Raw genomic sequence first — 12,758 nt, forward strand, 5'->3', positions numbered from 1 at the left:
GGCTCATAAAGCAGTTCCACGGCAGGTGTAGCCGGCAGTGCCTTGGGCTTGGGGAGAGTTTCTGAGAGATTCTAACTGACCAAATGGAATCAAGTTGCAGCCGTCAGGTGGAGTGTGGGGAGGTGGGGCTGCCCTGAGTCACATTAACCACAAGGAATCTAGTTTCTTGCCAGTGCATGAAATACTGGACTGGAGGCATCCAAAAGCTCTATGCAAGGGAACCAGCATGCATTACGCTGATGACCGATGATATTCCATCGCTACTGTGCCAACTGGAAACAGGATACCAGATGTTTCTGATTTCTGCCATGTGGATTGGGTAACTCAGGAGAGTTTCTACACCTGAAGGAGACTCAAAACATGTCACACAAGGGGACAAAGGTGCTCAGTCAATGACTGGTAACAATGACAAAAGCTGTGATGATGAACGATGCCCACGTGAAAAATGATTACTCACATAAGCCAATGGAGCATTTCAGGATATAACTATAGGTCTGTATTTTATTTCCAGGTGAGAAGATAAGGTAGCCAGAGGAAGAGCGCTATTTACCAGCACTTTAAAAGCTTGGATCTATGACAGAAAATATCATACAGCATGTCAGTAATGTCTGTGAATGCCTCCCGGTGAATGCTGGTGAGTAGGCCATGGCCATACAGGTTATAGTCTAGATCTCCAAGGCCCAACAAGAAGACATTTGGAAATATCTAGGAATCCAGGTATGGGAAGGAAAAAAAACCACCATTGAAAATATTTTTCCCTGACATAATACAGTGTGGGAAAATTTTCAAATGCATCTCTAAAGTATGATTTCTGTGTTCACTGTAAAGAGCACTGAGCTAAAAATAAAAATAATCTAGCCATAATGTATGCTTTCATGGCTGCACTGAGGGCAAAAGCCACTTGTGGTCTCATGACAGCAGCTGCTTTTGAACGGGAAAGGTAATTTCTCTCCACTTAGCCCCGGGGTGGACTCTGCGGTATCAGTCAAGGAGCAAGAAAGCCACCCAGAACCAGCCTCCAGGAAAGGTAGTTCCCAACGGGGCCACCTGGCAGGGACCAACATCAATGCCCAGTTTTGAGATGGATGATGTTTCCATTTTGTTTCCACAAAATATGTTATGTGGATCTGGGGTACCCACTGGGGTAACAGGTTACTGGGCTTAAATGATTTCACTCGTGGGTACGCAGATTACTTCTGTTCCTCAGCAACTTTCTCAAGAGTCATAGCAAAAAATCTTCTCCCAATAAGAATACTGAGCCTTTTTCCTCTAATTAGTGAGAATAACTTATTTCCAGAGACATCTGCAAGTTTCTGAAAATAACCGGAAGTAAACTTACTAGATATTCTGATCTGTACTACTAGGGCTCAGTGAAAATAAGGCAAGGCTAATTAAGGCAATGAAGAGAGAGGTCCTTTATGTTTACCTAAATTGGGGGCTGATTGTCTCCATGAATTGCAGCACAGTGCAAATGAGAACACATGTATGTGTTTGCTCCTCACTTGGGCCTGGTAGTTTCACACAGAGGAAAAATATTCAGACCATCACTACGAAGTCTAGGCAGTCCTGGGACACACATCTGCTGTGAGCCACAAGAGGGCCAGATGGAAAAATAATTCAAGCACACACTGACTCGATGGTTGGGGCAGTGGCTTAAAGTTATACAAAAGTCAGAGCAGATTTAGCTGGGAAAGGCTTCTGGCTGAGGGACCTCACTAGATGGCCCATAATGCTATTGGCATTTTAACATTTACCCTTCCTTCTTTCTAAATATATTTTGTAAGAGCAAAGGTAAAGGAGAGTTTAATGCTTTCCTATCTTCTTCTAATAAAAATTCTGCAGAATCTTTAATAAACAAAAAAACCATAAAGTGACCTTTCATCCCGAGATATATATAATTCAGTCGCAAATATCAGTTTTTCCTCTCTTTTGCAAACATAACTCTGAAATGTAGGCTGCAACAAAATGTAGGGGGTCAAAGCAAAGGGATGGTACAGTGTGAACGTGATCACTACCACAAATACCGGGGTGCCATGACGCCCTCATAAATGGCTGGGTCGAGCGGAAAAAGATGGCTTCTACCCCCAGGATGATGTCCCCTCATTCTGCAAATGGTGTCCCTTCCCATCTATCTGAATCTCAGTAAAATACGGGTAGCGGCATCTCCCCCGCCTCCTCGGATGCTCGAGGAGGGGTTGAGTAGTAGCATTTGTGAGGGAGGGACAGAGAACTACAGGAGCGTGAAGATGATCACCCTAGGATTCCACAAGGAGAGAGAGTGAAAAAGCGAGTCAACCCCGGGCCTGTTTGGACCACACAGTGCCAGGTGTTTGGAGCGGGACAAACATCTGGATGTGTCATCAGATTTTCTTTTTATTCTTCCCCCAGATGTTGGGATATTGCAAATGTGAGGGATAAGCAAAAAACTACTGTGAGCCTTTAATAATGGAAGCTGGTAAGAAGAACAGACTAAGAACTGGAGACTAGTAGATGGTTTCAGAGAACCACAGCCAGCTAGGCTGACAGAAAGCTTGCCGCCAGCCCAGCTTTGCGTTTAGGGCTAAGGTCTCCAAATGGGAAGGAAGTCTCAGCCCCTTTCTGAGACCATCCTCTCACAGCATTTCCTCTTACACACTTCCAATTGCCAATTATGTCTTTCACCAATGTATTAGGACACAGGTATCAGATTGCTTGGCTGGTTCCGACTGATGTGGATAATTAATGTATGACGGACAGCCTTCTGGATTTCACAGGAACCACTACTTTGTTTTTTTAGACAAAGCAAACATGATACGAAGTTATTGCATTAATTTGTTATAATGTCTCATTTTAAGCCCAGCATCCCTACTTCAGATGCGTGTGGGGTGAATTCTGTCAAACGTTCTCTCAGTATGAGTCCGTTCTCTGAAGAGGAAAAGGACACCTACTATTAATCTCTCTAAAAGCATACTGAAATAACTTTATTTTCCCCAATGCATATTGCATGTACCCCAAATAAGTATCTTCTGTCTTCTTACTGCAGTTTAACATATTCTACCTTTGGGTGCCTGGGTGGCTCGGTTGGTTAAGCATGTGCCTTCAGCTCAGGTCAAGATTCTAGGGCCCTGGGACTGAGTCCTGCATAGGGCTCCCTGCTTGGTATTGGGCTCCCTCCTCAGTGGGAACTCTGCTTCTCTCTCTCTCTCTCTCTGCCCCTCCCCCCACTCATGCGGTCTCTCTCTCTCTCTCTCAAAACAAACAAACAAACAAATAAATAAATAAATAAAATCTTTTAAAAAATATATTCTGCCTTTACAATCGGACAGAACAATCTCGAGTTTGACCATCCCCAGGCAAAATTCTTGAGGAAATGTCTTTTCATCACAAGCATCAAGAAGACGAAAAGTTTTGAGGACAAACAATATTTATAGATACTGACAATTCTCTCTCAGCTTGGGGGCTGCTCTGTATTTCCCAGTTTAGACAGCCATTCCGCAAACTGGAGAGGGTACAACTCTTAGAGTTAAAAGTCCCCAGATTAAGTGGTGAACCGCAGCTTCGCAGGGGAATGGTTTTCATCTCGCTTCTGGCAATACCACAATTTAGATCGAGCAGGGATACCAGGCAGGGGCTGGAAAGCACAGAGCTGTCACAGAACAGTCTGTTTTTCTGAGTCTTCGAGTCTCAGGGTTTTCAGACCAACATTACTCATCTATGACTGACCCATCTGCCTGGGACAATCTTCCCCAGCTCGGGGACCAGCAGGAACTGGACACGATAGAAAGCTGCAGGGAAGCCAGCCTGCTCCTGCAGAATGAGCCCCGAGGCTTGGAGAGCCCGCGAGGACTTGGACGGACAACACTGTTCCGTTACATCCAGTTCTGCTGAGGTCATGCAGTGCTGCCTCGCTGAAATTCAACTTGACGCCATATTTAGTCAGTACCTCTGAGAGTTAAAAGTTGAGCTTGTCTGTTGTCTTCAGTTGGCCAGGCTGCAAGCCATAACACCCGGTCACACTGAAAAGTGCTAGCTGCAGGCTCGTCAACACACAGCGTAGACGCCAGAGCCCAAGACCCATCCTCTCTGTTAATGTGAGAGAGAACGGACCCACCATCCTCAGAGCCATCAGGAAAACAGCTGATGCTTCAGGCTGCAGCATACGACATTGTTTTTCTCCAAATAAAGCTAAGATGACAGACAATCTCTCCAGAGAGAGCCCGTCTGTCTCCACACAAGCGTCTACACCCACACCACACGCGCCCGTAATCGCTACTACCTTCCCTTTCTTCTGATTCAATGTTTAACTTCTATTTCCACTGGGTCTGCATTTTTTCTTTGCTTGCTTTGATTAATTTTATTCTCCATCAGTTTAATTGGAAACAGACCCATAATTCCCAAGGTCAGAACATTTTAAAGTGGTCGCTTTATTGGGCAGAGCCAATAAATAAATAATATCCAAATTATAGGGTTCTAAGTTAATACCCTGTGATTAAGGAAGAAAATGGCCAAGGAAGCCTTATTTTCAATATTCTCCCTTCTCAGTGACCATGCACTGACAATCTTCACACATAATTCTGCTTTCACAGAAGTGACTCTGAAGGCAGCTGGTTTATTAGCACGGTGCAGTTGTCCTGAGTTTACCCTCGGTGACTACTCGGTACCACTCTGCATGGAGTAATGGTCCCTACTGCCCAGAAGCTTAACACGAATTACCCCATCAGAGTTCCCTCCACTCTCCTGGCACTCACCTTGGGGATGCTGAGCTGTTCCCAGAGAGGAGGAGGATCCCGGGAGAGCCTCTTCTGAGTCTACAGACGGAGGGCTACAGCGAGGGGTGGGGGAGGAAGGGGCTGCCCGGGAGGTCAGGTCCAAGGAGAGGTCACCTCTGCCCCGGCTCGCACTCCGGCTTCTCAGTTCCTTCTCGTGTGCCTCGGCTGCCAACTGCTCCAAGTATTTGTATCTGAAAGTTAAATTCCAAAGGGTTTCCGTAAAAAGAAAGAGGAGCCCGTGGCCGATGCTTGTTTATGCCTGAGACACCTGCAGAGTGAGCTGGTTTCCTGATGCACAGAGCACAGCGCGGGGCCGGCTGGAGGGCCGGTCTGCCAACAGCAGCCAGCAGAGCCAAGATGCTAATGATTAAAAGCCCCGCATCATTCGTAACCAAACAAATTGGGAGAAATGGCAACATCACACAGTCTCCAGATCCTGGATCACTGCCGCAGAATCCGATTTTGCTCTTTTAGGAAACATTTGTACAAATAAGCCAAACAGCAATAATGCCCATTACAGAGCCCCAGCAGTGACAGCTGAAAACCACACGCACTCCGGGCTTGCAGCTGTGAGATGGGAGGGTGCCTTGGTGAGGCGGGGAGAAACAATGCCCCCCAAATACCAAAAGGGCTTGCTGGACGAAGCCCTCCCTGAATTTCTGAACCTGCTTCAATGTTAACAGCAATACGACTGGAATTCACTTTGTTCTCTCAGTGTCGACCATGGAAACTTTTTTATATTCTAAAATATTTCTGAGTAGGACTCAGACATCCAATAGCTTGGACCTGACGTCACATATAGTTTTTTCATCAAAGTCAGTTTAAAAGAACAAAGATACATCTGTTTTGCATTTTAGGCAGGCAGAACCCACTAACTGTTTATTAAGACCAGCTACCAATCATATTCCTCATAGTGCGCTTTATAGATCAGACCAAAATAACTTTGAAATATGTGCCTCTTCCAGATGTCTGCTAATTTTACCCACCATTATTTGTTCAGAAATAAGTTTCTGAACTCAGCTGTAACAGGTTTCTTTCTCACCATCCGCTGGACTCTGAGACAGGTTATTCAAGACCCTCACTCCCATCCAGCCAGATTCACTGCTGCGGTTCCTCCCAACAGGCAAGCCCCCACCAGACACTGCATACGGCGTTCCAAATTCACCCACATCAGAAAGGCAGAGCGTATACATGGAACCTTTCAAAAGAACGCACTGATAAAGCATGCAGTTTTTCATGCATCCGGAAGGTGGGTGGGGCTCTCCCAGGTCTGTTGGTCTGTCTGTCCGCGGTCGTCACCCCTTCTCCCTGCCAGTCCAGAGGCAATCTGCCCCGCGGGCCAGGCTCGCATGCGTGTATCCCTCAGCGAGGCCTGCCTTGACCACCACAGCTGGAAGTGATCTTGGCCTTGCCTCTGAACTCATGTCGGATATGTAGTCCATTCAACTCAGATGGCATTTTACATTTACTGCCTGGCATATTTAGTCATCTTTTCACATGTGTGTGTCTGTTCTCAACAAGCAGATAATAGGATTTCTGAGAACAGAAGATCACCATCCTTTGTTCTTTCCCTCAGCGCCTTGCATTAGCCCGGCCAAGGAGAAGCAGGCAAGGCGTGCGGCACCCTGCCTACTGAGGTCTCTCTGCAGCCCCGGAGGTCCAGGGTGGCAAATGTGCCCATTTCACTTGTTGCGGGAGGGTGCCTCTTCTCGCGGTGAATGTCTGATAAAAGACGTGTGATGGGTCTGCATACGAGAACGTCTGGGGCATGATTTGAAGGACAGCTGCCTCATGGTGACGGGGCAGGGGAACTCTGCCCACACAGAAAGCTTCAGAAACTCTGGACTTCCCTTGCCAATGATGTCCCATCTCAAAAGGCAGGAGAGGTAACAAAAGGAAGCTATTTCTGAGCTTAACTTGGACCAGCAAGGAAATCTTGCTGTGCAATCTTGGAAGAAGGTGACCTTGAGGGCAAGAGTCAGAGCCCCAACGGGGAGCATGTTCTAAATGAGGTGGTGTCCCCCTCAGGCCAGGAATGCTGCAGGCCCGGGAGGTGTGTGGGAGGTATGGCCACTCTGAGTCCAAGCCTTCTGCCACAGGAGAAAGGGGCAGCCGAGAAATGGAGCTCGGACAAGGAGATCCAAGGTTCCAAGCCAGGAGTCCAAGCCGTTGACGAAATTCATTTCAGGGGTATCAGCCCTGGACCTGGCCTCTCCAAAGCCTTACCTGCGGGAAGCCAGACTAGCAGGGATGTGGGGGCTCACCCCACTTTCCAGGGGACGCCAGGGGTTGTTCATATCGGGTCTGGATAAATAGGACTCAAGGTTTCCTACCAGGTCACAGATGTCATCCAGAGAGGATCCAGGGGACATGGGGAGAGTCGCGGATTTCATATGGATTCTTCTGAGGAGGCTTATCTGGTAGACAAAAATGGCGGGGGAGAGGGCCTGGGGACTTGTCTGATGGGTATCAAGTTTCAGTTTTACAAGATGAAATGAGTTCTGGAGATGGCTCAGACAACAATGTGACCATCTAACACTATTAATTGTATTTGTAAAATGGTTAAAATGGTAAATTTGATATTATGGGTATTTTGTGACAGTTAAAGACTTATTTTTTTATTTATTGATTTCTTTGTTTTTGAGAGAGAGAGAATATGTGCACATGTGCATGCTGTGGGAGGCGGCAGGGGGGACAGAGGGAGAAGAGAGAATGAGAATCTCAAGCAGTCTCCATGCCCAGCATGGACCCTCATGACCCTGAGATCAAGACTGGAGCTGAAACCGAGTCAGATGCTTAACTGACTGAGGCACCCAGGGGGCCCACAATTAAAGACCTGTAAGAAAGGGCAGGGACAGGGGACACCAAAGTCAAGAGTGACTAAATCTTTGTGAGAAATCAGTGCCCGCATCTACCTGCAATGGGCCAGAGAGGTGAGGGGACCTGGCGTGCCTGGGAAGGGCTAAGCCACCTGGCATTTATGGGCATAGGGAGGAAGCTCGCCCTATGTCACTACATTCCCTTACAGACAGACTCTGAGTGCCCTGAGAGGCCCAACAGTACCTGATCACAGGAGCCCAGCAGTCCATGAAAGGATGGTCATAGGTCCCTGTGGCTTTGCAACAAAACCCCCACCCGACAGACCCTCCTGAAGTTTCCTGTGTGCAAAGCATTGGGCTTTCCATTCACAGACCACAGTCTCAAAGAAAGACTTTTCACCTTTCCCACTTTCAGCTAAACATTCCCATTTATCCTACCTCTGTCCATATCTTTTGTTTATTTATTCCTCTTTTCATTATTTATTGAACATTTGTTGAGTGCCTGTCATGTGCTAAGAGCTGCCGTAGGTACTAGAGATTTCATAATAAACAAGGAACCCCCCCCCCACCCTTGTGGATCTCACAGTTCAGCGGGAGAGATAGACAAACAAACCTTAGGAATGAATTCACACATCCGCCAAGGTCATGGGCTGCAGGGGCTGTAGGACGCTCGAGGGAACATACTTACAGAAATTGCTTGACTTGAGATTAACCCAAACCTACTCACTGATGACTTTTCCTGCCACTCTTCTACTTGTGAGCTCTCCCTTACGTAAACCAAAATCTGGCTCCTTCTAAGTTCTATCTGTCTGAGGACAGATCCTCAGACCTGCTAAGCAATGCTCAGAATTCTCTCTTACTGCTTCACTCATCACTTACATGTGTCACATCTCCAGTCCTAACCCAGTATGAACTTCCCCTTGCGCTCTGTTCCTATAACTCCCACTTGTCACAGGCATTCCAATGCCCCCCCCTCAGACCAATCCCTGCCCCAACCCTGCCCCAACCCTACCCCAACATACATTCAGACTTGATCTCATTTCTTCTTATTCCCTTAGAAAGATTACTTGTAAATGTCACTTAATCATGATCAGATAAAGCGAAAGTAGCAGATAAAATCGGAAGTAGCATCTCAACAGAAACTTATTCTGGGTCTGCACCATTGTCAATAAAATAGTTTTGCCTGAGATTATGAAATGAGATAATGGGAAATCAATAAAAATAAAATCAAATGTGCCTGGATGGCCAGGACATCTCAAAATAGCAAAGCCACATTCATCTTGTTATATTACAAACCTCAAAAAACCCTCTGTTGTGACTCTGGCCATTTTTCTCGGAGTCACTACATTTAGAATAAGAGACATGGGACCCAACAAACACACCTGGCTCTACCAAGAGTTGCTAGGGACGCCTGGGTTGCACAGTTGGTTAAGTATCTGACTCTTGGTTTCAATAATGACCTCAGGGTCATGAGATCCAGCCCTCTGTCGGACTCTGTGCTCAGTGGGGAGTCTGCTTAAGTTTCTTTCCCTCTCTCTCTCTGCCCTTCTCCCTGCTCTCTAAAATAAAAGATGTTAAAAAAAAAAAAACAACTTTCTAGATGGAGTCCTCTTATTTTTTAAACTCTTTCCACCTCTGACTTATAGTTTACCCATTCATTTCTGAATTCCATTACACTTGGAAATCTTATCTTTTCTTGGTCTACCAGAAAGCCCCCAAAGCTTTCCAAACAAGGACAAAAGTTTATATCCTTCTCTCCCTTCTTCACCAGGTAACTCAAGAAGCAAACTAACCAAGAAAAGTGGCTGGTCCAAACCAAAGGGAAATTCTTTGCTGCTTCCACAACCCTCCATGTAAGCAGAGATGGGGCCCACATGAGGCCATAGAAAGCTTGCTCCTGCACTGGAGAAGAAGGCCCAGGGAGATGGCTGCATGGGGCAAAGACTGATGTCAGAACAAGAGGAACCAGGAGACGAGTGGCAAACACCCCTCTGTGTAGGTTTTCCAGGCATGAGTGATGCTGTGATTTGATATCCAGAAAGAAGGAGCCTTCAATGGTTTGGGAAAATTCTGAGATCAGTCTGAGCCAATACAGGCCTTGATATCTCCCCAGAAGCTTTCAAATTTTGCTTGTGCAGACATAACCTGACAAAAGTTGTCAAAAGCTGGAAAAAAAAAAAAAAGAAGATTCTGGAGGTAAGCTAAAAAATAAAATGAAATTTGGTTTCTTAAGCCTAGGCATGAAGTTGACAGCATTTTCAGTAGAAGTCTACATACCCCAATGTCAAAAAAGGGTATGAATTAGAAAAACAGGAGTTTCTTGTTTCTTTTGCTCTAAATTTGTGGGCCGCAACTGGTTATTATGATGGCAATAATCTAATAAAACACTGGAATTAAAACAATGCCATAGTTTTGTTTATAAGTCTGACCTAAGCATCTAAGTTTTTTAATTGGACACAGGCAGACTCTACTCTTCCTGCTCTCAGACGGTCTTGAACTATTTAGCTGAAGGTGTCTAAGGAAATTCAGCAAAATTCCACTTATTGGCATAGTTCACAGATGGTGAGTTTCCCCAGAGGCTCTAGTATGAAATCGTCCTTTCCATTGTTCCGTGCAATATCGCCATCTGGTGGTAGAGGGAATTACTACAGGGTCAAAACTCGTCTTGCTGGTTTACTTCCAGAAAGTTTCTTTTGCTTATCCTAGTTTATCAGACATTGAATACAATCACTTTGGATATTTTAGTAGGATTCATAGCATGCTGCCATTGAAAAAAAATAGTTTACAGCTCAGTATTTTAAATAAATCTGTGGGTTTATTTGCTCATTTATTCCATATATCCTCCATAAGTGTCTACTATGTGTCAAGCCCTATGGAGGGCATTGGGACGACCAGGAGAACGAGACATGGTTCCCGCTGTCTAGGAACTGAGAAGAGTTCAGTAGGGAGACAGGTAAGTGATCAGGCATATCCAGCAAGAGTCTTAAGAATGTTTGGCACCTCAGCCAGCGTCTGGCATAGTGTATGCGTTCAAATATTTGTCGAAGGAATGCTGAATGAGTGACGTGGAAGCACACAGTAGGGACTCCTACCCCAGGCTCAGTGGCGGTAAGCACAGGGTATTTAAAATACATACCATGTATCAATATGCCAAACTATCGTGCTCATGTGGAGAGGAATCTGGAGGAACAGACGTATATTTCACACCATGATGGCACTAAACAATAAATCTGTACTTTCTTGGAAAATTTACATAGCTAGGACACTCTATTCTGCAAAATACCAGTTACCCAAAGTCTTAGGCATCTGAAGTGAAGTTATTTACTTTTAATTAACACAGTCTCCTCGGCATGCTTGCTTAAGAATGCACAATCAAGTGCCATTTGGTTATAATGGGAAAGAAGAAATATACAAACCTTTCTTCTCTTGCTTGTCTTTGCTCCTCTCTTTTGTCTAAATACTCTCGGCTGAAGGAAATATGCAGGAGAAACAAAATAAGAAAGGAAAAGAAAAGAATTAGATGCTCATGACATTGCCAAGAAATTATTGACAGTATATCATGAAAGACTCCAGTGCCTCATAAATGGAAAGTGGTTGTGTTGGACATATATATACATATGTATATACATATGTATATACATATACATACATATATACACACACACTTTATATATATTTATATATTTAGTACTTTATATATATTTAATACTTTAAAAGTACTAAGTATAATGGATTTCCTATAAAAGCACAGGGATGAGAATGGGGAGACTCTACAATTGAAGAAAGGAGAATTTAGATGTATATGGGGGAGAAGGGAGAAGAAAATACTTTTAAAAATGTCAAACAACAGACAAGTAACATATGACAATTACAAGCAAGCAAAAAGTTTTCAGAGATGATTAACATCCAGTCAAGGTCTGGTAGGCTCCACAACTCCCGTCTCAAGAATTAAATCTGGGTGGGTCCAGGCATCTTGGCCATTTTGTGTTGTACTTCGCAGTTTGGACATCATTCCACAATGCAGGATTCTTTCTCTGCATCCTTCACATTCCCAGTTTCTATGCAGGGATCATGGGAGGCTCTTACTTTCTACATTTTCTTGTTTGCACTCACAAGAGGCCAAACTTCATCCAATTTTAATGTGTGTTGTTCTGTTCCTGCTGCTGAGATGCCAGCTTGAATCTAAGTTTAAGACTTAAGATCAGCCGCTTCTCAGTAGAACACTTATTTTCCTGAAAAATTATGAATTCATGGTTTTCTAAACTGGACCTCACAGTGTGGTTAAATATTATCCCCCTTCATGCACTGATGATAGGATATGAAGGGGACAGTAAGAGCAATTAAAGCAGATTAGGAGAAGGAGAAAATGCAGCAAAGACCCAGATTTGTTATCATTTGTAAGCACATGTCCTCATCACTTTCCATATTAGAAATAATACATCCCATAACACAGGAAGCTAAAGATCATATTCAACAGATAAGGATGCTTATCTTTAGTAATAATTTAATAATAACATATTATAAGGATGCTTATCTTTAATAACAATTTAGTAATAATAACAACAGATAAGGATGCTTAAGGGAAAAAGTACAAGAAGACTGAGTAACTTAAATTAATAAAATGGCTGAAGAAAGGTCAGCCATTTGGGTAATCCCAGGGAGAACTAGATAAAGCCTTTCCTATTTCTTTTTTTTTTTATTTCTTTTCATCCATATCCTAAGACTTTCAGGATAGAACTACAGTCATAATTAAAGCTATATGTGGTCTGTCCTGATGATCAGGATTCCTTCTTGGACAGGGTTGTTGTGCCAGGATCTGTGTCTTAAATGAAAAGTGAGACCCACTTGGGACCAAAAGCAAATAGTGGATAGTTACAAGTACAGCGTCTGCCTACATACATACATACATACAGCTTAATATATAGTACAATGCACTCCTGTCCTGTTCTTTTAGGGCTCTAACTATATGACTGTGAGCCATTCTCTTATTGCTCTATAGGTCCCTGAGAGACTGTATATTTTTTCCAATGTTTTGTTTCATTATTTGGATTGGATAGTATTTCTATAGTTCTATTTTCCAGTTTATTGACCCTTCCAAATTCTCTCATCTCCATTCTGCTATTGAACCCATCCAAAGAATTTTTCATTTTGATTACTGTATTTTTCAGTTCTCTAAGTATTTCCATTTGGT

At 44.1% G+C, this 12,758-nt stretch overlaps 1 protein-coding gene across 6 annotated transcripts in view; it reads right to left on the reverse strand.

Annotated features, from left to right (window-relative positions):
• FHOD3 (formin homology 2 domain containing 3) overlaps positions 1-12,758 on the reverse strand; it is a 456,738-nt gene that overhangs the window by 79,936 nt on the left and 364,044 nt on the right. For all 6 annotated transcript variants that reach the window (XM_044243141.1, XM_044243140.1, XM_044243139.1 and 3 more), the window contains 2 exons: positions 10,984-11,034; positions 4,728-4,939 (listed from right to left, as the gene is read on the reverse strand). In XM_044243141.1, the coding sequence (XP_044099076.1) occupies positions 4,728-4,939; positions 10,984-11,034 (263 nt within the window). The remainder of the gene's footprint in view (positions 1-4,727; positions 4,940-10,983; positions 11,035-12,758) is intronic.

This window comes from Neovison vison, chromosome 3 (assembly GCF_020171115.1).
Source record: "Neovison vison isolate M4711 chromosome 3, ASM_NN_V1, whole genome shotgun sequence".
Taxonomy (NCBI): domain Eukaryota; kingdom Metazoa; phylum Chordata; class Mammalia; order Carnivora; family Mustelidae; genus Neogale; species Neogale vison.